The sequence below is a fragment of the Mustela putorius genome, unplaced genomic scaffold (assembly GCF_011764305.1).
Source record: "Mustela putorius furo isolate JIRA1106 unplaced genomic scaffold, ASM1176430v1.1 tig00000083_pilon_pilon_pilon, whole genome shotgun sequence".
NCBI lineage: Eukaryota > Metazoa > Chordata > Mammalia > Carnivora > Mustelidae > Mustela > Mustela putorius.
In genome coordinates this window covers 22,367,453-22,395,414 of record NW_025421273.1, presented here as the reverse complement: position 1 = coordinate 22,395,414, position 27,962 = coordinate 22,367,453, and the positions used below count along the sequence as shown (strand labels likewise).

At 44.7% G+C, this 27,962-nt stretch overlaps 1 protein-coding gene across 18 annotated transcripts in view; it reads left to right on the top strand.

Moving 5' to 3' along the window:
- The window catches only part of PROM1 (prominin 1), a 134,675-nt gene extending 113,827 nt beyond the window's left edge, over positions 1-20,848 (top strand). For all 18 annotated transcript variants that reach the window (XM_045075853.1, XM_045075820.1, XM_045075819.1 and 15 more), the window contains 12 exons: positions 631-754; positions 2,807-2,910; positions 4,309-4,393; positions 5,978-6,124; positions 6,924-6,995; positions 8,014-8,106; positions 10,082-10,135; positions 12,155-12,235; positions 12,325-12,393; positions 15,198-15,290; positions 19,338-19,453; positions 20,407-20,848. In XM_045075853.1, the coding sequence (XP_044931788.1) occupies positions 631-754; positions 2,807-2,910; positions 4,309-4,393; positions 5,978-6,124; positions 6,924-6,995; positions 8,014-8,106; positions 10,082-10,135; positions 12,155-12,235; positions 12,325-12,393; positions 15,198-15,290; positions 19,338-19,453; positions 20,407-20,461 (1,093 nt within the window). In that variant the 3' untranslated portion in view covers positions 20,462-20,848. The remainder of the gene's footprint in view (positions 1-630; positions 755-2,806; positions 2,911-4,308; positions 4,394-5,977; positions 6,125-6,923; positions 6,996-8,013; positions 8,107-10,081; positions 10,136-12,154; positions 12,236-12,324; positions 12,394-15,197; positions 15,291-19,337; positions 19,454-20,406) is intronic.
- The last annotated feature ends 7,114 nt before the right edge of the window (positions 20,849-27,962 follow it).

The window sequence follows — 27,962 nt, the reverse complement described above, 5'->3', positions numbered from 1 at the left end:
CTTCCTGGACCAGACAGGTCCTGTCCCCTGTACCCCTGCACCCGTGCACTCCTGCCTGCGTCCTGAGCTGTGTTCATGCTGCGCTCAGCCCTCCCTCTGCACGCAGAACCACGTTGGCCCCTCTCAAACTCCCCATGGTACATTTCCTACCTCGGAACCTCCCCATTCAATGCATCAACTGCAGAAGGCCAGATTCACTCACCTGACTCCAGAGTTGATGTCTGAATCATGGTGCTGGGCTGCAAGGAGACCAGAGACTAAGTCAGAGCATTCCCTAAATATATAACTGGGACTGGAAGGTCACAGTGCTTACCGTTTCCCGGCTCCAGTCCGGAGCAGGTGGGCTCACTTAACCTACACAAAGCAAAGACTCTAGGTCCTTTTCCTACACCACGTAGGTAGGATTAGTAAGAACTGGTAGGTAATATTGGACCTATAGGGTTTTTTTGTTTGGTTGGTTGTTTTGTTTTTTAAGTAATTTTTGCATCCAACTTGGGGCTTGAACTCATGACCCCGAGATCTAGAGTCACATGCTTTACCAAAGGAGTCAGCCAGGTGCCCCTGAATGTTGACTAATTTACAGTAGAATTCCAGACTTCATTTCTGTTTTATTTTGGTTTTGGTTTCCAGCGGGGTTGGAGTCAGTTTCCTCTTTTGTTGGATACTGATGACCATCGTCGTTCTCACGTTTGTCATTGGAGGAAACATGGAAAAACTGGTTTGTGAGCCGTATCAAAATGGGAAGTTATTCCAGGTGAGGATGCCTTCCGGGCCTGCTGTGGAAAGGGCTTGAGTGGAAACTGATTTCCCCATATCTTGTGGGGGCAAAAAGATGAGCATTTTGGGTTTTATTCAGTAAATTAAGATTCCTTCTATTTGTCAGAGCAAAAAAAAAAAAAAAGTAAAGTTTTCGAATGTCAAGTAAAATGAGCACAAGGAGTTAAGGCCTGCTCATTGATGTGGACTATAATGGGGTTGGGGGGGGATTCCCAAGGTGGGGTAACCCAGAAGGCTTCTGATATTTTAAAGGGTTTCTCAAAGGACAGTTGCCCATGCCGATGCTTTGAGGCCTTCAATTTACGTGAAAGACATTGAAAAATTCAACATCTCATGGCTGAGTGTTGTCCCTGGAGGCCATCTGACGAGGCTGTTGGGAAGTGAATTCAGGCTCCACCTTCTCCCTCTGAAACTCTGTCCTATGGACTCTATGGGACCACCTCTCAGTTCAGCATCATTAATTAACAAGGAAATCTGGGTCTGTGTGGCACTCTTGTCACTCTGGCTTTCTGATGCTTTTCTCCAGATTCTGGTTCTCAAAAGATTATTTCTGTTTTGCTGTTTTATTATATATGCTCTTTCACCTCAGATCTGTTATGAAACTTGGTGAGTGACTATGAAGGTAACCAGCTGTCATGGTATTTTAATTATTCAGTTGATTGAGGAAAATTAAATTGGGAGTGTCAGTGTTTTTAAATTATGTCCATTTGGGCTCATCATAAAAAATAATAGTGATACATCAAGCCGGACTTCATTATCTTCCATGCTGTGTTAAATTGCTAAAAAGGGGAACCTTCTTACACTGTTGGTGGGAATGCAAGTTGGTGCATCCACTTTAGAGAACAGTGTGGAGATTCCTCAAGAAATTAAAAATAGAGCTTCCTTATGACCCTGCAATTGCACTACTGGGTATTTACCCCAAAGATACAGATGTCGTGAAAAGAAGGGCCATCTGTACCCCAATGTTTATAGCAGCAATGGCCACAGTCGCCAAACTGTGGAAAGAACCAAGATGCCCTCAACGGATGAATGGATAAGGAAGATGTGGTCCATATACACTATGGAGTATTATGCCTCCATCAGAAAGGATGAATACCCAACTTTTGTAGCAACATGGACAGGACTGGAAGAGATTATGCTGAGTGAAATACATCAAGCAGAAAGAGTCAGTTATCATACGGTTTCACTTATTTGTGGAGCATCACAAATAACATGGAGGACATGGGGAGATGGAGAGGAGAAGGGAGTTGAGGGAAATTGGAGGGGGAGATGAACCATGAGAGACTATGGACTCTGAAAAAAAACCTGAGGGTTTTGAAGGGGTGGGGGGTGGGAGGTTAGGGTAACCAGGTGGTGGGGATTAGGGAGGGCACATATTGCATGGAACACTGGGTGTGGTGCAAAAACAATGAATACTGTTACACTGAAAAGAAATAAAAAATTAAAATTTAAATTTAAAAAATAGGGATTTCCTTTTGAAAGATTTATTTATTTGAGAGAGAGAGCATGAGCACTAGCAGGAGGGCAGAGGGAGAGGGAAAGAGAATCCTAAGCCAACTAAGCCAACTCTATGCTTGATTTCATGACCCTGAGATCATAACCTGAGCCGAAACCAAAAGTCAACTGCTTAACTGACTGTGCCACCCAGATGCCCTAAAATAGGGAATATTTTGAAGCTTACATTCCTCAAGCATATATGTGGTCATGCACTAATGAGCTCATTTTAACATTGATGATATTACATATGACCTATTAGCCAACTCTCCCATGTCAACTCTCCCATTTCTAATGTACTTGTCTTACTAAGTGAAGTGTTCTCCAAAAAAAGTAGCTCACTAATTCTCATTGATGCTACCTGTTGTCAGTTTATTCCGATCACACTATTATTTTCCCATTTTAAATTGGAGACCAATAAAGAAAACCATGATCTTCAAAATCCCCAAAATACATTTAACAGAATATTTTATTATATGTATGTGTATTTGAGTAAAAGTATCTCTTTTAAAAAAGCTTTTTCAATTTGTTCTAGATTTTGGACACACCATATTTACTAAATGAGAATTGGAAATACTATCTCTCTGGCATGGTGTTTAACAATCCGGATATTAATCTCACTTTTGAACAAGTTTACAGGTAGAATTAATAACATTATACATTTTTTTGGCTACTGAAAATGTTGTTCCAGAATGAGAATTTTGCTTTCAAAGTGTCTTTAAGCTTGATAAGACCAGCTATTCTATTGTCTTCACAAAGAGATAGTGGAAATAAGACCAAAAAGAAAATCCTTCCCCTGAAAGCCTTCTAGACTTTGGCATGGTGATATCTCAAGGTCCCCCAGCAGCTGATGGATGGGCTCCAGTCTTGACTCTATGATCAGGGAGCAGGCAGTGGGGACCTTGGGAAATTTTACTTCCTCTTTGTTCAATAGGGTTCAGAGGCTCCCCTAGCAGAGACAGCAGATGAGTGGCCTTCATGGTAGACCTTGGTAGTCAACTGTGGTCTTGTTCATAGTTAGAAGAGTCTCAGGATCTTCTCCACAGCATGTTGTAGGCAGATGTTATCAATCAATTGGAGTCGCTGTGCACGATTAAACTACCCTTGGCCTGAAAGGACAAAGCCGATCTTCTTGGCCTTGGCCCAGCCTGCCAGCTCTTTGTGACTCTGGCTCCTAGAGAATTCTGCAGCCTTACCCCTCGTGGTTAGTGTTTCAAGCTCTCCATTCCAACAACACCAGCCAACTGGGGATTTCCTGGAGAGGAGTCTCACACCTCCTAGGGCTGTGGGAAAGTGGCTTCTCCGAGGAATCCCTCAGGTCTAGAAGGCTTTGGTGACTGGACAAGGAAGAGGCACCTCCAGGAAGTGGCTGTCTCAGTGACAGCGACATGCATCAGATGAGCTTACCCTTCTTAGCTCAGTCAAGGAGACATTTTGCACATTTTAGAGAAGCACGGAGAGGTGAAGCCAACTTAGGTATACTGACCATCTGAATATAGGTGTGGCCCCTTCCCTATCTCCATCCTGCCCTGAAAATATACATCTAACCATATGCTTAGTAAGTGAAGCTCAACCTTGGAAATAGGGAGACAAGTGGTCTGGCAGGGCTTTGATAGAATCTTTTAATAAAGCCTTAGAATCTTTTAATAAAGCCCATGATACTCTCTGTAACACACAGGTGGTATTATTTTTTATTTGTTTTTTTTTTTATGAGAATTTATTTCTTCCCTGTTTGTGAACTTGTTATTCTTCATAGCAGTAGAAAAAACACAAAGGAGATAGACAGAAGGATGATTTACCAGTCTTACTGTATCTGTTCCAAAGTCGGGACATTAAGCAAAGCAGGGAACGAAGTCTGGAACAATAGGCACAGGGAGAGACTTCCTCCTGCATCAGCACTCAGAAGCCACTTCTCTGCATGCAGATTTAGACAAAACAAAAGATAAACAGTGAACCTCCCTCCTTCCATCTGTAGCAGGGGACAGAGGTAGGTATGGCCACCTTTCTAGATCATAATTTCTCTGTTTATTCCTACAGTGATTGCAAAGAAAATAAGGGCATCTATACCACACTTAAGCTTGAGAACAGCTACAATATCAGTGAGCATCTCAACATTCAGGAGGTAAGGAATTAGAGCCAGCCACGAAATGGACATGTCTTTAGTCAATCCAGTTACCTTCTTTTTTTTTTCATTGAGGTGAAATTCACATAAGATAAAACTCACCATCTAAAAGTGGCATTTAGTACACTCACAAGGTTGTGCAACACTCACTTCTGTCTAATTCCACATCATTTTCCTCACCCCCTCAACCTGTTGTCTTTCTTGAGGCCTGAGTTTCTGTAGTTGACTACTCGAATGCTCTGATGTAGGAAGATCTTATCTTGCTGTGTGTCAGTGTCCTTAGAGGAACAAAGCCCCAGGGATATTGGCTCTCCAACACTGGCCACCTTTTTTGGCCCAGTCCCTGAGGGGGGGAACTAGGCACCCAGGACTCCATCCCACACATTCATTGCCCCTTGGGCATCATGGCTGTGGCCCCAGGACTCCAAGGGGCCTCTGCGGAGCTCCCCTGGCCCTCAGCAAGACAGCATGTCAACAGCCATGGACGCTGATAGAAGGGAATGACTTCCTCCTGCTCCTTCACCTGAGCCCATCCGCCCTCATGAGCCTGAAGACTCTGAGGAGAGCCCACTCAAGAGCATACTGGACAGGAGGAGGAGCAAGAGAATTTCAGCTGGTCAGGCCTAGGGTGCCATGAACCTAGGCTGATCCCCTTCCCATACCTGGAGGCCTTTTAGGTCTTCTCATAGGAAAACACGTAAGGAGCCTTCTTTCTTCTGGGCTTCCCAATGGAAGAAGATACTAAAGGATACCAAGGAAAGAGGCTAAACCTCACAGCTTGCCCACTGAGACATCACAGAAGGCTTTCAGAGGCACCAGGAGAACCATGATGGCCTGACAGTTTTTGGATAGGAAGGGGTTTATTTAAAAGCTGAATACAAATTCTGCATTGTATTGTATTTTGTCTTGTGTTGATTATCCTCCCTAAATATTCCTTGCATGTCCATATAAATATAATTCAAGCCCTCACCAGATGCCCTCTGCTGATTTGGCATCATGCTGTGTGTCATGTTCTCTGTGCACCAGAAACAGAGTGCTCGGGATACTCAGGCACTACATGCTGATTGCTCCCTAGGACAACCCCAAATCACCAGCCATGTCCCCGTGATCTCAAGTGTCCTCACTATGCAATTCCAGGGCATGCTACCTCCTTCCCCTGGGATACAGCCTGCCTGACCCCTTTCAAAATCTCTCTTTGTCCAGACCCATTCAGAAGCCACCTCCTCTCCATTGCCCTGTCTAGGACACTGACCTGGGCAGACTCTTCCCTGCCCGTGGGGTCCTGATGCAGTTCGTGTGCCTTTATTATGACACTGCCTCTTCCTTTGAGGACTCTGAGGGCTGAGATGGAGTATTATTTTGCTCTGCATCCCAGTTCCTCACACAGTGCCTGGCGTGGGGCATAAGGAAGGAGGCAGGGATACAGGGAAGGAGCGGGAGGGGAGAGAAGAGTACCAGGAAGAAATGCCAGTCAAATGTTCATCTGTGGTTTTGTTGTCTTGTGTCATTGCTCTTTTAATGTGTGAAAGTATGTGGCATTCTTGAAGAATGGGCTTCCTTGTAACTTTTCTTTTTATCATGCAGCATGCTGGAAACATAAGCAAAGATTTTAAAAATCTGAATGTAAATATTGACAATATTGTGCTGTTGGACGCCGCAGGGAGAGAAAACCTGATGAACTTCAGCTCTTCGGGCATAGACACCATAGACTATAATGTCTACTTGGCTGAGGTGCGTCCGTGCGTTCATGCCTGATCTTTGAGGGAAAAAAAATAACAGCATATACCTCTGGTTTTTTGTTTTGTTTTTCTTTCCTTTTTTAAATTATTGGGATGAAATTTACATAACATAAATTAACTATGTTAAAGTGAGCAATTCTGGGGTTCCTGGCTGGCTCCGTCAGTAGAGCATGCGACTCTTGATCTCAGGGTTGTGAGTTCGAGCTCCACGAAGGGTGGAAAGATTACTTAAAAATAAAATCTTTAAGATAAATTTTTAAATTCAAAAAAAAAAAAGAGAGCAATTCATTAGCTTGTAGTATAATGACAGTGTTGCTCAACTACTGCTTCTATCCAGTTCTAAAATATCTTTATCTCCCAAAAAAGAAGCCTCATTCCCCTTACATAGTTGTTCCCCTTCCCCCACCTCCCAGGCCTGGCAAATACTAATCTATGTTCTGCTCCTATGAATTTACCGATCCTGGATATGTCATATGAGCGGAGTCATACAACATGTGGCCTTCTGTGTTTAATGGTCTTTACTGCTTCCCTTTTATGTAACCTAAAAGTTTTTGAGAGTCAACTCCATTATAGCATAGATCAGTACTTGATTTCTTTTTATGGTTGGATCATGTAGTTGAATAAAAATAATATGGTTTTACATGTATAAATAAGAGTGCAGCTGTTGTCACCTCTGTAAGAGTTTCCAGCCTTATTTTATGGAGCATAATTCACTCTGTTGTCTATTAGATATTGTTAAGACTTAAAAAATCCCACAGCCATGATGCAGTTTTCTTCTCCCTCTTTTGTAGATGGGTAAAGCTCCCACCAAAGTGAATCTTTTAGCCTTTGCAAGTGATCTAGAAGCAAAAGCTGACCATTTGGTGAGTTCAAGTAGTCCCGTTCTAAGTGTTGTAATTGTTAGAGATGTCATATGTCCATACTAGTCTTCCTATACCACAAGTAACCTTTGGTTAGAAATGGCTCTCTCCTGGGCATGTCAAGACTTCCCACCAGCTGCCATTGCCGTGTGGCCCAGAAGTCTGTGAGCACATGAGTGGTTCCAGGGAGGTGTCAGAATGCCCGGAGCTGCCCCCGACCTCTGCTCATGGCAGTGGAGCTCTCCCTGCTTTAGAACTATCTCTGCTTTCACACCCATCAACCCCTCTACCACTAAACACGTGTGCACGCAGGTGCATGCGCACACACATTTTTCTCGAAGTGTAGGGAACGGGAGAAGATTCCATTTGGTGCTTTGCGTCACCAGTAACAAGAGGATAAGGGAAGGTAAAGACATCAGCCAAGCCAGGCAAACTTCTGCTCTTTACTTCCCCTGGCGGATGATGACTAAATGGCTCAAATGCACCCCTTTCGAGAAGCAACAGATCATGGGGATGAGGAGCCTGGGCTCTGGGCAAAGACTGGGATTAAATCCTGACTCAGACACTTCCTAATGATAAAAACTTGGACGAAATGTTTCACCCCTCTGTGCCTTAGTTTCCTTGTCTATAAAATGGGAGCAATAAAATTGTTACACATTTATATATTAAACACTATTTAAGTGTGGTTTAAGTTGAGCTTGGGTTTTTCATCAGTAAAATGGGGATACAGCTGCTGGAAATTGGACTTTACAGCAGCTCTGTGATGATGAGGTGAGAAAGAGAGCACAGCCTCCAGCACTCAGGAAAGCCTCATGGCATTGAGTGGCCTCTGAGAGTTCATAATTCTAACATTCAAGATAGGGTGTCTTGGCGATGCCCTTCCTGGCAGTCCCCACACCCACAAGCGTGCAAGGAGGGCTGCAAGCTTGTCACAACCCTGTCCTGAGCTCATGCTGTTAGAGAGAGTGCTCCAGAGTCCAGAGGATGGTGTTGATCTTTGTTTATTTTGTTTTCCTTGTAGCCCCAAGGAAGTTTGAAACAGTCCCTGAAAAATAATGCACAAACTATTAGAACAGTTCACCGTGGCCAAGTCATTCCTTTGGAACAGTCAATGGTAACAACCCACAACCTTTGGGGTTTCCCCGGGACCAGAGCAAAAGCCCATCTCACTGGCTGGCTTTCATTTAGACTAATGAAGCATCTGCATCGCACACGTGGGTCAAATCCAGCTGGCCTCAGGCTAAGAAACTGAGCTATGATACAAATAAGTGATAGCAGGGGCACCCGAGTGGCTCAGTGAGTTGAGCATCTGACTCTTGATTTCAGCTCAGGTCTTGATCTCAGAGTCGTGAGATGGAGCCCCGATTCAGGCTCTGAGCTCTGCAGGGAGTCTGCTTGTCCCTCTCCCTCTGCCCCTCCCCTCCACACTTGCGCCCTCTCTCTCTCTCTCTGAAATAAATAAATCTTAAAAAAAAAAAAAATAAATGGTAAAAGCTGGGTTTCAAAAAAGACATTTTCAATTGTCACCACTCCTTTCGTGCTTTATCTCCTTGACTTTTCCGCTTGCCTGTGACCAGGTCGATAAACTCTGGGGTTGACCCACATACCGTGCTCTGGTTCCCTTGGCCTTCAATAGGCCCCCCGGAAGCCAAGCACCTCACTGGAGAGCTGCTGGCTGTGCCCTGGACTCACTCACACTTACTTATTCTCAAATTCTTTTTCTCCAAACCCTGCCAAGAAATATGGAAAGGCAAGGGTAAGTCCTTTTCTCTCTGCCTCGTTTAGCTCTGTTCACTGATCTGATGGGCGATGGTTCCTTTCTCCTCTCGTAGCCTCTGTTCTGACTTCCCCTATGTTTTTCTTCTTGCTGCCTTCTGGCTTCTTTCCCCAAATTCAAGAAATGTAGTTTGTAGCAGGGAAAGGACATGGGCTCTGGAGTCAGGGAGAACTGATTTCAGGTCCTGCTTTTGCCTCCACAAAGTCTTAGGGCTATCCATCTCTCATTAGAAAAGGGTGGGAATGGATCCTGCCCTGTGGTCACCTGGTTCCTGGAGATATAGGGGCTGGTGTCCCAGAGAGACTCTGTAAACATCAGGAATTATTACACATGTGTGGGAAACCTGTTACAGAGTGGCTTGCTCAGGTTTGGAGAAGCAGATCAGTCCACTTGACTTCGATTGTGGAACCTTCTAGAATGAGTTTTACCATGTCTCTCTCTTTCTGTATCTCTTTTTCCCTTCTGACTTTCTAGCTCATTAGCATATGCACAAAGAAAATTGAATTTTCTGCTTGTTGTATGCTATGCACATGCCAATTTTCTGCTCTCCTTGTATATGCCTAGCACAGATTTGTTAAAATTTTAAGCTGGGTTTTCCCTGTTTCTTAAATGCTTTCCTTCAAGGAGACACAAGGCTCATCAGCCTTGCCCCAGAGCTGGGGTAACCTGTCTGCAAACAGGCAAATAGCTCTGTACATGTGACCTAAAATCTAAACCAGGGGTTAGGAAACTATGGCCCCCAAAACTACAATTTGTGGGCCAAATCCAGCCTTTTGTTTGTTTTTATAAAGTTTTATTGGAACACAGCCATGCCATCTTATTTACAGATGATTTATGGCTGCTTTCAGCTAAAAGGGCAAAGTTTAAAATTAAATTAAATTAAAATGACCAAGTTGAGTGCTTTGAACAGGGTATGGTGCGCAAAGCCTAAAATATTTACTATCTGATTTTTGTTTTTACCACTCCCTGATCTAAACCATTCAGATTAAACTACTCTGGGCAGTTTGGGTGGAATTTCTTTTGAGTAGTTCCTGCCAGTTTGAGCAAACCCGACTCAATGAGGTTTTTCTGGCACCTTGCATGGGGCATGATGCTCTAGAAGACATATCCCGATTTCCTTCTTCAGCTTTCCTGACACCAGAGCTATCGTTACTTGCATCTGCTGTTTTCTTCTAGAATGAAACCGTTACAGAGTAAAGTCAGCTCTGATGGCTGGCTGACAGTGGGGGGGTGGGGGGTGAGGAGACATAGGCATGTGATCTTGCTGGTTCAGGTCATAAGTTGGAAAATATCATGTGTGTTTGTTCACCAGAGCACTATCTACCAAAGCATCAAGGAACTTCAACTCAAAAGCAGTGGATTGAGGGTAAAAACTTATTTTCCTTTCCTGTCCTGGTGGGGTGGGGTGGGGGGAGGAGTCTTATCGTAAAAGCACACACAGACTCTCAGAGATACTGGTTTTACAAGTATTTATGTTTATTAAAAAAAAAAAAACATAAAAAACAAAAGTCTTGGCTATCTACTTATTTTGAATGCCAAACTGGGTTTTTCCTACCACTTGCTTTCTACAAGTATGTCTCACCTTGGTGCCCTGTTGGACACACAATTAAAAGCTGTGTCTTGATGTGTGATGCACAGTCACTGTTACTGAGATAACGCTGCCTGCAGAATCCAGTGGCTTCTGACCACAATGGCATTACCACTGTTGGGTCCAGAGCAGGCTTCTGCACCCTTCTGCCTACCCAGAGACCCACCCTGAAGGAGCAGCTCCTGTCTGGGCCACCCCATCTCCTCCAGGTAGAGGACAGGCAATCAGAGGGTGAATGGAAACAGGTTGCCCTTTCAGTGACTGCTTAGAACCAGCACACTGCCATTCTGCCTATGTTCTGTTGGCCCAGAGCAAGTGACCTGACGTGGCCAGACCTGTCATCATGGGGTAGGGACGTAGCCCCACACCCCGAGAATAAGTCCCTATCCTATGAGAAGCTAGGCCTAGGAAGGTATCAGCGCTCAGGAGCACAGGAGTCTCCCTTGGACCACAGACACCCCCACAGCAGAAACTGAGATCTGTGGCTGTGCTGTGTGCATCTTGTATCCTCAATGCCAATAGGCAACTCAAAATATATTTCCTTACTGAGCAGAATAAGCTGCCCATGAGAGGTTTGGGATGTCAGCCACAACGGAAAACTCCATGGTCTTCCTTGCGCTTTCCTCACAACTGCCTTTGCAGACCTTTGTCACAGGGCTTCTTGCCACATGGGTCTCCCCTGTGAACTGTGAGCTCCTTCATTTGTAGCTGGTATGCTCACTGAGCACACTGAGCCTGCTACTTGATTGATATACCAAGACCCTGAGTGCCTCAAAGACTATTCCTGTAGGTTTACTGTGCTTGGGGACCATTGCTATACCTCTAATCACCTTTGTCCCATGCCAAGGGGAGCTGGAGAGAGACTGGGGACTGCACCCTGGTCCCTTACTGTCCTATGCCTCCTTTATTCAGGGTGACGGTGTGCAGCTATGCCTTGCCCTTCACAAGGAGCCAGTGTGGGGGCGAATTGGGGTGGAAATCAGCTCTTGACCCAAGTTGCCTTGTGGGGATTCTTATCTGTGTGAAATACTTAGATACAATCCCAGATTTTATGTCTTCAGCCTGGTGACATCAAGCAGGGTCAGCTAAATCCTCTGTGAAGGTAGCCTAACACAATGCCTTCCGACAGCCCGTTTATACCAGAGGGCCCCCTCCCCCATCCTTGGGGAATGTATTCAGAGGAGGCTTGAAACCACAGAGAGTACTGAACCCTATTGTACTATGATTTTCCTGATTCATACACAGCTCTGATAAAGTTGAAGTGATAAATTAGGCACAACAAGAGGGTAGCAATGATAATCAATAATAAAATAGAACAATTAAAACAATATATTGTAATGGAAGTTATGTGAATGTGCTTTCTTGCTCAAAATACCTTACCGTGCTGAACTCCCCCTTCTTCCCATGATGAGGTGAGATGATAAAACGCCTGAGTGATGGGACAAAGTGAGGGGAATGGTGTAGGTATGTGATGGAGCATTAGCTACTATTGACCTTCTGACCATACGTCTGAAGGAGGATCATCTGCGCCTAGATCCCTATTGAAGGAAATTGTGGATAAGGGGGAATCTTGGACTCAATGAGGTGACTTGGATTAAGAGCTTGGCCCAGTGTCTGGAACAAAGTGAGTGCTTATCACATACTCCTCTCATTCCCCTGCCTTCAGAGGGCTGGTTCGGTGGTCTTCTTAACTAACAAGTCTGTGGTGTGGGGCCCAGGTAACAGCACTTGTATCCCCATGCCGTTTCGTTAAATCCCTTCATCACTTGATACCCTATCCATTGCTGTGTTTTCCAGGTGAAAGTGGCCAATATCCTTTCCTCTCTGGATTCTGCTCAGGACTTCCTCAAAACTCGCATCTCCTCAGTTATTGTTGAAGTAAGAGGGTGTGAGCCCATCATCACGGGGCTGCAGAGAGTATGAGATAGTCCTCTTAATGATTTTACTACTCTCTGATTTCTTTCCAGGAAAGTACAAAGTACGGGAACACGATAATAGGATACTTTGAACACTATCTGCAGTGGGTCAAGATCTCAGTAAGTAGTTTATCTTTAAGGAACATAAGAGGGCCATGTGTTAGGACAATCATGTTCTAGGATAAAATCAGGAGGAAATAAAGTTAAATTCCTAGTAATTGAGTAAGAGGTAAGCAAAGGACCTTGAACATGGGGACCATGAGGAGTGGGGGTCCTAAGACTCAGCACGTGTCATCCACACTGGACCCCTTCTCAGACCTGCCCACCGACTTGGAGAACATACCCCTCACTTTTTCCCCCAGCTGCTTTGCTCACCATTATGGGGGTTCCTGCCATACTTGACTCTGTCTCCCCAGTGAACTGTGAGTTCTCTTTGTAGTGATGGTGTGTTCCTGACGCGGGCCCCTCCAAGCCTGTCAGGTAGTTGTTTTATGAGTCTACTAGAGGTGGCTTGAGGTACAGAAGTTTGTTTTTTCACAATTCTGGAGGCTGGAAGTCCAGGACCAAGGTGTCAGCAGGGTGGGTTTCTTCAGAGGCCCCTCTCCTTGGCTTGTAGGTGGCCGTCTTCTCCCTGCATCTTCACATGGTCATCCCTCTATGCAGGTCTGTGACCAAATTTTCTCTTCTTTTACAAAAGCACTAGTTATATTGGATTAGGACTCACCCTAATGACTTCATTTGAACTGAACTGCCTCTTTAAAGACCCTACCTCCACATTCCAGTCACATTCCAAGAATCCAAGGGGTAGGACTTTAACACATGAACTTTTGGGGGACCTGATTCAGTCCATAATGGTTGGGTCTCTGTGAATACATTAGAAGAGGAAGTTAGGGGTAGTGTGGTTTTAAGGCAGCATATTCTCCCAGCAACCGACCCACGGAGTTTAGTGGCTTGGAAAATGCCTTTTGTCATCTTGGGCTTTGGGTCCACTTGCCTCTGAGGGTTATTCCACTGGCGCAGGGGCTGGGAGGGGGATGCTTACCGCGGAGTTACTTCAGTTGCATGACTACTTGCTGCCAGCCAAGACAGACTTTGAGAAGCCTAGGGACTCAGGAAAATTTAGACTACCCCGTGCAGCGTCGACTGTCTCATATCTATTCCTGGCCCTCGGCTGCATGAATCAAGACTACCGGCCATTTCTTCCCGCTTTGCTGCCCCACTCCCATATTACAGCCACACCCAACCACTTGACTCTCTGAAATGTTCACCTTTCTCCATGTGATTCCCACTGTGTCATCTCCCCCTCCCTGTCCCTGCCTCCAGTCCCCACCATCTGGGCCCTGAGCCTGGTTCTCCTTCAAGGCTCAGCTTTCTGATGTCTATGCTGATACCTCCTCCCGCCTCCCAGATGTGAAGACCTCAGGGTCTTCTCAGGGCTGGGGCAAAGGGCATGCACACACAGGTGAGTAGGGGCAGAAGAAATGTATTATCATCATCGCCACCGTGGCCACTCGACGCTGTGCATTTCCTCCACCAGACAAAGGAACCACAGTTTGGTCACATTCATACAGAGAATATGAAGCAAATGCCCGAAAACCCAAGTGAATCTGGACAGGACTGGTTAAGTCATAAAAGAGCCACACCGTGGGTATATTAGTTGGCCTTTGGTACAAAGTAGATCAGTTATGCCAGGGGTCTAGGAGAGATTTTCACAGGGTAGAAATAAGTAAGAAAAATAAGATGCAGAAAAAATACCGAATATGGCTCCTACCCCACTTTTTGTAAAACCAACCATTAAAAAGCCTAGAAAAAGTGTACAGGATTGTCTGAGTTTGGTAAAAATGAGGTCGTTAAGGGCACCTAGGTGGCTCAGTGGGTTAAAGCCTCTGCCTTCGGCTCAGGTCATGCCTACTTGTGATCTCTGTCAAGTTAATAAATAAAATCTTCAAAAAACAAAATGAGGTCGTTAACATGGGTTGCCTTGTAAGGTATAGGTGGAAGAAAAGGTGAAGGTGAACCCCTACCCATAAAGGAAAAGAAATAGAACACACCCCTGCGCCAAAGAGCTAACATCTAGCTCATTGTACGCACTCAGAAGTTCTTTTTAAATGAATGAATATAATTATCTTAAGTCAATGGGATTGGAGCATCTGTTTGTGATTAATTAAACTTGTATGAGCACTGGGTGGTATACACGGTTGAAGAATTGTTGAACGCTACATCTGAAACTAGAGATGTACTATAGTTTGTCTAGTTTAAATTAAAAAAAGAAATAAAATTAATTTAATTGGTTATAAAAAAATCATTGTCACGTCATTAAGGAGTTCATAGTTTTCAGTCTTCTGAAATGGAGTCAGCAGGTGGCGCTGTTTCTGGGCACACAAGTTTATTGGTGCACAGTTGCATCCTCATTTCTTCATCATCTGTGACTGCTATCCCCATACGGGGGCAGAGTCCAGCAAGTGCTGGAAGGTTGAAAATATTGACTCTCTGGTCCTTTATAGAAAAAGTTTGCCAAGCGCTCGTCTAAACAATATAAATATTGTTTAATTAGACTTCCATTTTTTCCCCCATATCCTTTGTCAGATTTCAAAGGGGTCAGGCGAGAAATTCAGACTGAGACCCTGAGCTAGACACCTGGACTTCTGCACTCTCTCGGGAGCCTGGCAGGGTGGGTCTTACTGTTCCGGGTAACAAGTGCAGAAATCAGAGACTCAGGCTCAGATAGAATCACCATCTCGCTTTTGAGCACCTACTTGTATATACATCGTTGAGGTCATCTATGGCCAACAGTTCACAGCTCCGTATCTGAGACAGTGTAAAGATCCCTTTTTTGAGAACAGGTCAAGGATAAATGGCACATCTAATTCTTGTGGATATTTGTGGGCATGGTTCAAAGTTCTCCTGTGTTTCTTACCCCACAGATTACTGAGCAAATTGCAGCCTGCAAACCCGTGGCCACCGCTTTAGACTCTGCCGTGAATGTCTTTCTGTGTAGCTACATTATCGACCCCATGGTAAGAATTTCATCTTTCAAAATAAGGAAACACAAAAAACTCGTCGCTCTTCAGGGTTTGTTGGCAGATTGTAGTACACCCTCGGATTTAAACTAGTTTTGCACTTGGGTCTGTTACAGTTGTTGAATCCAAGACCTAAAATCTAAAATTTACATGAATGTGTTATGATACCTAACACACTAGAAAAAGTCAAAGACCTAGCTGCATACCTTTGTTCCTTCCTAGAATTACATGTATAGAAGTCAGGAGACCCTCATGAAGAAAACTATTTGTCTAGAATAGTTGAGAAGAAGCACTCACTAGTAGGCAGATTGCCGATGTTCAAAATAATTCTTAGTGCAACGATATAGATATAGATGATATAGATAGTGCAACTATATACAGAGATATAGATACAGATATATAACCCCAAAGCTATAGCAAACTAAATTTAATTTTTTATTTAAAAGCCCCTTGAGATATTACCACTGGGATGATAAGTTCCAATTAGTCAAGTGTATTCTTTAGCTCTATTCACTACTCAATATACACTGATGGTCTCTGCAAGCCAACACTCTCTGGGAGCACCTTCCTTCCTCTGCTGGAAGCACTTGAGTGGCTTCCTGTGGTTATCCCCCGTGAAGATCAGGGTCCTTAGCTGAATACACCAGGCCCTGCATGCTTGGGTCCCTTCCCATTGAGGCCACATTTCTGTACTCTTTGATCACCTTTCTCGCCATTCTCCAGACACATGTTTTCTTTCACATTTTAACTCTATCATAATGTCCCCACCTCAGGGCCTTTGCATGTGCTTTTTCTGCTACCTGGACTGGAGGCTCCATGCTCTCTCTCTCTCTCTCTCTCTCTCATTCTTCCCCTCCACACCCACATCCAACCTGGCTAACTCTAGCTCTAAGTCCATCAGGGAATGAGAACACAGGCTGTGGATTCAGATTCTACTTCTACATTTTGTGAACTCCATGACTTTGAAAAATTATTGAACTTATCACCTAAGTGGGCTATTTCAATGGCTCATTGAGAGATTATATGTCAAACCCTTAACATCATAACTGATACGTTGACACTCAATACATGTTTGCTATTACTAGTGAATAATGTTCTGGTCTTAGATCAAACATGTCCTTTTCATTCAGCATCAGGGAAATAAAAATAAAAACCACAATGAGATACCACCTCACACCAGTCAGAATGGCTAAAATTAACAAGTCAGGAAATGATAGATGTTGGCAAGGATGCAGAGAAAGGGGAACCCTCCTACACTGTTGGTGGGAATGCAAGCTGGTACAGCCACTCTGGAAAACAGTATAGAGGTTCCTCAAAAGAGTTGGAAATAGAGCTACCTTATCACCCAAAAATTACACTACTGGGTATTTACCCTAAAGATACGAATGTAGTGATTTGAAAGGGCACGTGCACCCGAATGTTTATAGCAGCAATGTCCACGATAGCCAAACTATGGAAAGAAACTAGATGTCCATCAGCAGATGAATGGTTAAAGAAGATGTGGTATATGTACAATGGAATACTATGCAGCCATCAAGAGAAATGAAATCTTGCCATTTGCAATGATGTGGATGAATCTAGAGGGGATTATGCTGAGTGAAATAAGTCAATCAGAGAAAGACAATTATCATATGATCTTTCTGATATGAGGAATTTGAGAGGCAGAGTGGGGGGTTTGTAGGGTAGGGAAGGAAAAAATGAAACAAGATGAGATTGGGAGGGAGACAAACCACAAGAGACTCTTAATCTCCCAAAACAAACTGAGGGTTGTTGGGTATGGAGAAGGTGGTTGGATTATGGACATTGGGGAGGGTATGCGCTATTATGAGTGCTGTGAAGTGTGTAAGCCTGATGATTCACAGACCTGTACCCACTGGGGCAAATAATACATTATATGACAATAAAAATAATTAATTAAAAAAAACACATGGCGGGGAAAAAACCATGTATTTTTTTCCAGGAAGCCTTTTCTGATCATCCCACCTAGACTGGGCTCCCTTTTCTACACTCTGACAGAGCACCATGCTTTTCCTTTAGAGGTGTGATTGCTGTTTGAATTGAACATTTGTATGGTTCTTTGATTAAGACGTGTCCTCTGCGGTGCACTCTAGACTCTTGACTCCCTGAGCAGAGAGCCCGTGTGTTGCTGAGTCCCTGTCATCTGGCACATTGCTTGGTGTAGGCAATTGAATAAATGGTGATCAGACAACTGTTTGTTGAAGTACATCTGTATCGCTCCATCTGTCCAACGCCCTGTCCCACATTCACATGACCATCTGTCTGCAGGACGGACTTTTACACCTGAATGGAAGCACTCCTGCACTCTCTGTGCAGGACCCAAGGCGTGGCTTCCTTACCACCTTCCCTCCTCCCCAGCCTCTAACTCCTTTGTCCTGCTGCTCAGACCCTCCCTGATGGCTTCATTTGAACCCTCCTTAGGGGTTCTGAGCTAACCTCATGGATTCTGAACTGATCTCCTCGTGTCCAGTGTTCACCACCTTCCCCAGCTACTCCAATCACCCAACCATCAGATGCCTTTCCACAAATAATGGGGGCCCAGGGCAGGGGAGGTCTGGAGGCTGCTCAGGAAGATGTAGGCTGGAGCTCTAGAGCTGGGTGGTTTAAATAGTAAGAAAGAGCTCTGGGCATTGATTTGGCGAAGAAAAAAGACTCCAGACTGACTAACATGTTTCTTTTATATCTTGATTGTTCCCGGAAGAATTATGGCAGCTTCCAGTAAAAGGATACGGTTGTCATCAAGCTTCAAAACCTCTCAAAACAAGTGTAGCATAGAAACCTGCCAATAAAAGGATGTTGGGGGATGGGGAAGAAGAACAAATTTACGGGAAATTCTGGGCCAAGAGGGGCCACTGCCATTTGACAGTTCATCCCATCAGGAGAAGAGCAGAACTGCAGTAGCTGAGCCATGGCCGGTGGCGGGGGTGGGGGAGGTGGCCGCGCGGCATTGTGACATTCAAGCTGCCTTTGTCTTGCGGTGGGCTGGGGAGGTGGCCCTAAGCATCCTAAGGCAGCGGCAGCGGCTGACTGTGTATCTCCCGAAGTCGGCCAAGTGTAAGACGGCCAAGTGTAAGACGCTGGCTAGGGCACCATGCCCCCAGGGTCATGCTGGTTGTTCCCAGCTGCATTCGTTGTGATTGGTGAGTAAGGTTAGACAGTGTTGGGTGTCACCCCTACAAAAGCTAGCAGGGTGCTATGGGCAAGCCGAGGACCGATGCCCCTCTTGATGGAAGAACCACCACTCACCTACCGCTTTATAGCCAGGTGGTCTAAACCGTAAGAACGAACTCTGGGCATTGATTTTGTCAGGAAACTAGACTCCAGACTGACCAGCATGTTCGCCTTGTAGGGAGGGGGCCTCCGTGTTATGAGATGGAACTTCAGCTTCTTCAAGAAAGGACATAAACCCTAGTTCCTATGTGAATCCGATGTACGAATGTTAGCAACTATTTTTGAAAATACTTTAAGCGGATTTTTAGACAAAGTAGGGTTGAACACAGCCTATGATCTGCCCTAAAATTGGTTAAATTAAATATGGAATGTTTATTGAAAGCCCCGTAAGAATGCCTTTTCCACACTGTGCTGTCTTGGGATGAGGATGCAGTGGTCCTGCTGTTCTGATGGGCCAGAAAGGTGAATTAGCACATCACACAACTCATGAAAAGGATTAAGCTCAGGCTGGCTGGAGGGTCCTGCTCTTCTCCTTGGCAGCAAAGAAACGCCATCTTGTGGGATTCTAGATTCAAACCCTTGCTTCTCCACCTCCTGCCGCTGTTCCTCGTTTGTAAAATAAATATAATAATAAGACCGAGTCAAGGTTTTCAGGAAGATTTAAAGACTTACAGCAATACACAGTGCCTCACACAGTGACTGACTCGTATTTAGTTCACAAATGGTCTCCATGAACAACATTCAAACTCCTTAAAAAAAAATTGCACAAGGAAGTGATTTCCATCCCCAGCAACTGCTGTTTCCCATTCCCCATCTTCAGGCACTTAATCCTCCTGATTCTCTTTTCTTCCCTAGAATTTGTTCTGGTTTGGCATAGGGAAAGCAACCATCTTTTTACTCCCAGCCATCATTTTCGCTGTGAAGCTGGCCAAGTACTATCGTCGAATGGACTCTGAGGACGTGTACGATGAGTAAGTAGACAAATTTCTGCAGAGTTCAGGGGTGTGGGAGGGTCATTTTCTAAGTGGTACTGACCTCAGAGAGCTTGCAGAAGATGAGCTCTGATGAAATTATGCTTGGTCTTTTTTAAGTAGGGGGTCACTTCTGTTCAGGAGTCTTCTCTGTATCGACTTTCTTGTGCTTGTTTTAACGATGTTCTTCCTCTCGCTTACTCTTCTCAGCGTCCTTAACCAACCTTCTTGTTTCTTGTTTGCAGTTCCTCTGTCTTGGGGACTTGGCACTTTACTTTATAACTGTTTTTACTACTTTTCATTTTGACTCTGTAGCCTGCGCTTCACTCTGTGGTGACCCTGTATGCTTCATTTTTACTACTCTCTCTTCCCTCTTGACCTGTGTCTCTCATGAATTTACTCTGCCCACGTCCATATCAGGGTAAAAAATGTGGGGGATGCAGCTATTGAGCTGTAATCATAATTAAAAAAAATAATTGTATCTCCCTTTCTAGTATTTTATAGTGCTGAAACTGTATCGCCAAAAAGTAAGACTTTTCTTTTTTAAAACTGTATTCATCAGATGGGACTGGGGAGGTCATCATAATTAATATATGATGGGCTTATAAAACAGAATTAATAACATCTTAAAATTACATAATGACATTAGATATGTCCAGATAAAAATCAGTGCTGATGTCTTTTAAAATGAGGGCTAGCACACACAAGGTATTGAAGAAATGCTGGTTGAATTAATGACATTTTATACATTCAGTTTATTTATCTCTAAAATGGTTGTTTCAGTACTTGGTTTTAAAAGGAGCAGAATGTGAATATACCTTTTGACCTTCTTTGTAGACTTCACAAATTGTCATGTACTTTTCCTGACCATTACATTGCCTTTGTAACCCATGATGTAAATCCTTCATCTTAGAGGTAACGTGATGTTTTTGGTATATTTATTTTTGTTGCAGTATGGAAAATGGTAATATTGGTTTTCATAGACATCATTCCACTCAGACTGTATGAACAAAGTTTTTAAACAGACCCAACGGCACGAGTTCTTGACCTACAGCACCTACAAATTCTGGAAAAGAAACCCTTCTCTCCCGGAGTTTACAGAGTTCAGTGATTTTATATGCAACATGCGCTCACGCGCCAAAGAGTGAAAAACCGTGTACACCTGTTTTTTATTAATCTCTAGAAGCTTTGCTTTAATCATCTGAGCCTTTGATGAAAATTTCAATATGTAATACCTTCATTGGATTTCCAGGTTAGCTTTGGGAGCAAGATGTGAAGAGTGTCCCACTTCCTTCCTTGGGAACTTAGACTTGTAGTTAGAGAACGTTCAGCAAGTCACAGATGTGTGTGTGTGTGTGTGTGTGTGTGTGAACAATAAAGGAATGATTTTGGAAATCTGACTCTGATCTTCTTATTGACAAATATTCTGATATGATAGGTACCAGTTACATCACTGTGTCCTTTTCTTAGAGGTACTGTAACAAGCAGAGTGGGTGGCTTCACGCAGCAGGAGCATCTTCTCTCCCAGTTCTAGAAGCTGGGGCTCTGAAATCCCCTTCCGAAGAGAAAGTGTGTTGGAGAGTCTGTTCCTCGCCCTTCTGATTGACTCCGATGATTGTGACAATGCACGGCGTTCCTCCAACGTATCACTCCAGTCTCTGCCTCTGTCTTCACGTGGAGTCTGCCCTTGGGTGCCTGTGTCCAAATTTCCTTCTGCTTCTAAGGAGTCATTAGATCAGGACCCGTCCTCGTCAAGAATGACCTCATATCTATTTCATCACATTTGCAGACAACCTCTTTCCAAAGATTCACAATTCCAGGTGGATGCGAATTTGGGGGTGGGTGGGGGGAACACCGTGCAAGCCAGCACCATCACAAAGCAGCAATAGCAAAGAGCCAGACAGGGAAGTGAATTTGAAGGAAAGCACCTATACACACAGAAACTAACTTAAATAACCCAAATCACAGAAGACAGAAAAATGACAAATTTTATTAGACACGTACAAAATAGTGACTCATCTCCCTCTTCATTTTATGTTGGTCTTTATTTAAAAACACGTGAATACTCTACTGCTTATGAGCATAAACTGTCTTTTTATCTCACGCAATGATGCCCCGCCCCTCCCACACAATAGATTCACGTGGGTGATACTTAGGTCCCATCCTTAGAGATGCTGATATAATTGGCTAGGGGTGCGGCCCAAACATGTGAAGTTTTACATTTTCTCAGGTGAGCGGTGCCTGGATGGCTCAAGTCTGCTGGGCTTCTGGCTTTTGGTTTTGGCTCAGGTCATGGTGTCTGTGGTCGTGGGATCGAGCCCTACATCAGGCTCTGTGCTCAGTGAGGAGCCTGCTTCAGATTCTTTCTTCCTCTCCCTTTGCCCCTCTCTGCTCACACTCACTCTGTCTCTCAAAAAGATGGGTAAATCTTAAAAAAAAAAAAAAAAATTTCCTCAGGGGATTCTAATAGATGACCAAGATTGAGAAACACTGCCCTAGATTAACAGGATCATTTTCTGGGATATATCACATGTAATCTCATGTACAACCTGGCTGAGGACTATGAATACAGCTCTACATGCATTTCATCCAAAAGGACCCTGTCCTTGAGGAAAGATAGCAGAGATCTGTGTTCCAATCACTGGTGACGGCTCCTAGTCACAGAGGTGCAGACGCAGAAGGGGGAAGCCATTGTTGCATTGGTCCTTTTGAGGACGAGCTGCATTGCATTCGCACTGTCTTCTCTGTGGCAAGTCTATAGTGCTGGTAACATGGTCTATCCAGCAGTCATGCCCAGTCAAGTATTTTAAAGTCCATTCTACTCCTTGATGACATCATCAGCTGAGAATGAGAAGGAATCCGTAATGTCTACTGAATGTCATGTCCATTAGCCCACTGTCAGGACCCCTTGGGCAGCATATGACTGTAAATGTCTCAGACATCCAAAATTCGGCAGAGCTTGGTCTTGAGAGCTTCTGTAGTGTGCCCAGAATCTGCCACTCCCACAAAATTTGGCTTCTTGGGTTGTTGCAAAAGCCACAAGAAGCCAGAAGTTGCCACAAGATGGCAGCAGAGGACGTTTGTAATCTATTTGCAAGGCGTCTCTTCAGAGGTTTTAGGATTCTTGCTTCATCTTAGAAAATCAGGAGGAACATCACAAACATTCAACAAATGGCCAATAAACATTAAAAAAAAAAAGAATAAAAGGAAAGAAAATCAGTTCAACTGCCAACAGGTACCATAGTCCTGATAAGCCATTTCGATCTCCTTGGCTTGCCAATGAGGTTGATCCTTGGCGCCCATCCAGTTAGTAGCGGGATTCCTCTGCCCAGGTAACAGCACAGGCCACCATTCAGGCCCCAAAGAGCCCCATTGTTAGTTGGGCTCATCTCAGCCTGCACCTCCCCGTGGGCACCCTCATCAGGTATGGGAAATGTTTCATCAGAAAGCTCCATGGCTGTCTTTAATTCACATGTCTTTGTTCACCACCAGTTAGGTTGCTGGCCAGGGCCGAGGACAGATGATAAAGGCACGCCGGACCCTTAAGAGTATTATCTAAAATAAGGCAAGTGCCTTTGAATTTAGCCCCTCATTTTTTACCAGAGTTGTCACTAGCACTGCAGGGCTACTGCCCCGGGGGGACTCCATCAGCCTCTACCGAGATGGGCCTTCAGGAAACCAGACCCAGGCATCCTCAGACTTTCCTGGGAGCCATCTCAATGGAGCCAAATGCACCCAGGTGAGTCATCAAGGGAGATAGGATGGGTCCCTAAACATGGGGCACAACCTTCTTGAGTGATGAGCACCTGTCTCTGGGACCTGACTTGCTATTCCTAGATGTTCCATTTCTAGTTTTTATGAGAAATAAAAAATGTTCGCTTTCCCAGGATCTGAGGGGCCCAATGCAGGAAGGGGACACCTGGACACAGTGATGTCTGGCAGTTGTCCCTCAGCCACTCGCTCTCCGTAAGGGTCCAGCAGTAGGCCAGCAGCAGCATCTCAAGTGCTGCACAGCAGGGAGCCATGTGTGCGGGAAGGAAGAAGAGCCCACAGGTTGACTCTGGGCACAGTTGCCTCTCAACTCCCAGAGGCTCCACTCAGCACACTTCCCTCCGTCAGATCACTGGATTCCACCATGTCCTTGGGGCTTACAGGCCCCAGGTAGGTGGCTCATGGGGCTGCCTCTTGCACACCTGCTACCCAGGTCCCCAGGAAGATTGGGCTGATTTTCTGGTCAGTTTGAACACCAGGCTCAACAAATTATGAGATGAGGTCCATATTGTCTCCTGTCCCCAAAAAGCCCAACTAAGTCCAGGCTTCCCACTAGGTTTGTGAGGTCTATAGGGGGTGTGACTTTTCCTTTACTGTCTCGGGAATCCATCTCTGAGCCTCAGTGCACAGTCCTTCTGAGAACTGACTGGAAGTTGTCCCCCCAGGACTCCACTCCTAAGCTGTTGCCCTCTGCTCTCCATGGGAGCCCATCAGCTTGACGTCATCACTGCAGGCCCCCTCAGGGGGCAAGAGTGTCAGCCTTCAGGTGCCTGTGGGTCAGGACAGTAAACATGTTTGCAGGGCCAGGCGAACTTGCCAACAAATGATCTTCGACACTTTGTGACAAAGAGATTGAGCAAAAGGCACTAGCCATGTCCAAAATGTGTAATCAGTACAGCTGCAGCCGGAAGTCTGACAAGGCTGGGCTTCCAGAGGCAACAACTGAATCTTGTTCAGAATAATCCACGATAGAAACACCCATTTTGGATTCACGGGAGGAAGAAAGGAGTTTCCAGTGTGTAAAGCTCACAGGGCTGGGTGCCCTTGTGACACTGATGCACTTGGGTCCTTCACAGGCTGTAGAACCTCATGAGTGGGACGCAATCTGTCTGTGTTTCATACAGGAAATCTATCTGTCAGGTTAATTGAACTGATGAATTTAAACTGATGGTCTTGACCTTCTCATCTCTAATACACACTCCTCCGCTCATACTTGGTGATTCAAAGTTTATATGAACATGGGGCAGATTAAGCACAGACAAGTTACTCACCTTTTAACAACCATCCCACCATCTGCAGGAAGGATTTCAGACCTGCCTGGGAGGTGCATATATTATGGCTGGGGACTAACGGCTTTGAATATAGTGGCTAAGAAAAAATGTGAGAATGAAAAATACTTGCTGCCCATCCACTTGCAGATCTATCTGGGTCTGTGAGCTCCTGAAAGATTGCAGCTTATAATCAGCACAGGGGAATCCGCGGAAGGACTTCTTTCTGCCTGAAGAGCTCAAGTCGGATGCTGTCTGGGAGGCAACCGGCAGGTCTTCTCTCTGGTCGTTTAATAATACATATTTTGGGGGCACCTGTGTGGCTCAGTGGGTTAAAGCCTTCAACTCAGGTCATGATCCCAAGGTCCTGGGATTGAGCCTTGCATCGGGCTCTCTGCTCAGCTCCCTGCCTACTTGTGATCTCAGTCTGTCAAATAAATAAATAAAAATCTTTAAAAAAAATAATAATACATATTTTTCAGGATGCCCGGGTGTCTCAGTTCGTTAAGTGTCTGCCTTCAGCTCAGGTCATGTTCCTGGGGTCCTGGTTCCGAGTAGGTCTTCCTGCTCAGCGAGGAGTCTGCTGCTCCCTCTGTCTCTGCCCCTCCCCCTACTCTTGCATACTCATGCTCATGCTCTCTTTCTCTCAAATAAAGAAATATAATATTTCAATGTTGTCCTGAAGTCCTATGTGTCCGTGCTCTATAAGTCAGAGCTGGAAAAACTTCGGACCTATTAAACATAGTGACCAAGTTTGTGTGGAGACACTCCTCTCCAACTATCTCAAGTACTCACCCCCACCCCACACCTCCCAGGGATCCTTGTTCTCTTTCTACCTCTTCTTCTCCTTCCGGTCTGTCCCCGGAGCCACGCCAGGCCAGGACGAACTGAAGTCTCACTAGGTTCATCTACTGCATTCTTCTAGAATCCTTTATTCAGGTGGTATCAAGCTTGGTTTGGAATTACGGTGTCACTTTTCATCTTTTTCTCTCCAAACAGAAAGACAGCTGTCCCTAGAGCAGGAGATCCAGTGCAACTGAGAGAAATGACTTTTGGTCAGTTTGCTCATTGTTCATTCAGTTTAAAATAACGACCACTCCTGATACTATTGTGATAAAGACCTCTTGTAAATAGATGCACAGCTCATTCTCAAATGACAGCAGGTAGCATTGTGGTAAATCAGATGCAAATAGATTACCAAATTTCCATGGGCTTTGTGGCACCTTTAACAGCAGCCTGGGGTAAATGCACCGTTGTTGTTGTTGTTGTTGTTTTTTAGTGTTTCTGTGACCCTTTTGGAGCCCTGACTTCACCAGTCACTAGCTGTCTGTGGTCTTTCATTTCCTCCTCACTTCACGTGGATAAGACTAGCACCTATCTGCTGAGCAGGCCCCGGGTGAGCTCATCATGCAAACTGTGTGCAGTAATAGCTCATATCACAGCTGCTGTCACCCTCACCACAATGTTGCTCGAGCACTTTTAGTAAATGTGTGAGTGCTGTGGTGGGGAGGTCTGTCCAGGCTGTGGGTGTCATAAACAGTCCTCTTGCCTGGGAAAATGGGGAGCCATTGCTCTGGAATGAATCTAGAATGCTCTCCTGCCCGCTTCCTCATCTACCTTACCCATGACTTTCTTCCAGGGCAGACATGAAACTTACAGAGTCCCTCCATGCTGAGAACAGCTCTCCCTTCCTGGAGAATAGTTGTTTAGGTGCTGGGCTGTTCACCCCAGAATCCTGCTCTTTGTCAGGGTGGAGGAGTCCAATGGCAGGAAGGTGATTCAAGCCCAACTTATCAAAGTCTTCCCCAGAGACTTCCACAAGGCAGCTCAACTCAGAGCTGCTGACATCCATGCTTCCAACCATGTGGAGAAAAGCAGGGAGAGAAAACAAAGCACACATGTAGAGAAAACTGAGATGCAATGTGAGAACAGAGCTTCAGGTCCCAACTCTGTGGGACTGGTCTCCCAACCCACGGATCCATGATTTATAAGAAATTTTCCCCCAATTCTCAATTTTCTTTAACAGTTTACATTTAATTAATTAATTACCTAATTAATTATTTCCTATTACTGAAAGCAGATAGTTCTCAAAAAACACAAAATCCAATTCAATCCAAAGACTATATGCTAAGTTTTTTCTAAGGTTCAAGCTTGAGATCTAGACTGGGGATGTCAATTCCCAGGATGATGACAGTGGCAAGAACATAAGTGGACCAAATATAATGACAAGTCAACTGTTATAACAGCATAATCTGTAAAAATTTAGGGGAGCCCAGGTAAAGAACCATATATTTTTATTTACTTTGTGTGTGTGTGTGTGGGCACAGGAAATCAGAATGACTATTTGCCACGTAGACAATGATAGAATGGAATTTTAAGACAAAAGGAGCCTTTTAGCAGAGTTTGAGTCTCTCAAAATTGCCTGAAATTTGGGCAGAAGAATGAACACTCAGATATAACTGCAGCCCAAGGACAAGACTATAGGGGGTGATGGATACTGGACCGAATCTGGCTGGGATTCAAAAGAGTAAGTTTCTATATGTTGCCTTCAGAAATTAAGACTTTATTCTGTGGAAAAATGAAAACCACTGGTGATTAATATTTGGAAGTGACAGGTGTCACCACTCCAGCCCTCAGCCCTCATCAGATAGTGAGCCACAGACTAAACCAGCCCACCTTGAACACAAAGGCCAAATCCTATTCACTTTGATTCCCTAAACTGATATTAACAACTGGCATAGAGCAGTAATGAGTCAGAACTGAATAAATGACATTCCTTTTCCTCCAGCTGTTGAGTGTCCTTTAACCAGTTGTAGGCTCATAAGAAATTCTCTCTGCCTCTGGCTAGGTTAGATGTTCCCACCCAGATTACCCCAGGTTCCCTCCTACACAGAAATTACCCCTCAATTGTCATGACTGAGATCCTTGTCTTTCCCTATACTGTCTGCATCTCCTTGAGGACAAGGATCATGTCACCTTGACTACATTCTGGGCAATAACAGAGAGAGCTTGGGTCCTTAGGTGTTTCATGAATACTCTCTAGACATATGGGGGGAAAACAAGTGAATGACAGGACTAATGGATGATTGAGTAGCAGAATGAATGCCATCCGGTTAAAGGGCAATCCTGTTCTTCCTAGAGCCAACCATTTGTATTTTCCCCCTGCTCATCCCTGACTTTCCCCTCAACAGCCCAGCAAGGGTACTTTGCTCTCTGGGTGTGAGTGCCATCCACTTGTCCTGGGTGTGCTTTTCATTGTAACATCTTCACCTCCTACTGTGACAGAAGTGCAATGCATATATGCCCACATGCCTGGTGGCTCACAGGGGTAACACTAAGAAAGATCAACTTGCCTTCTCCCTTTGCCAGCTTTCCAGGGTGGCAACTGGCTCTCTTTGTGACATACTGAAAATTCAAAAGGGCTACTAGCTTTTTTTCTGAGTGCTTCAGAAATGTTATTCAAATAAAAG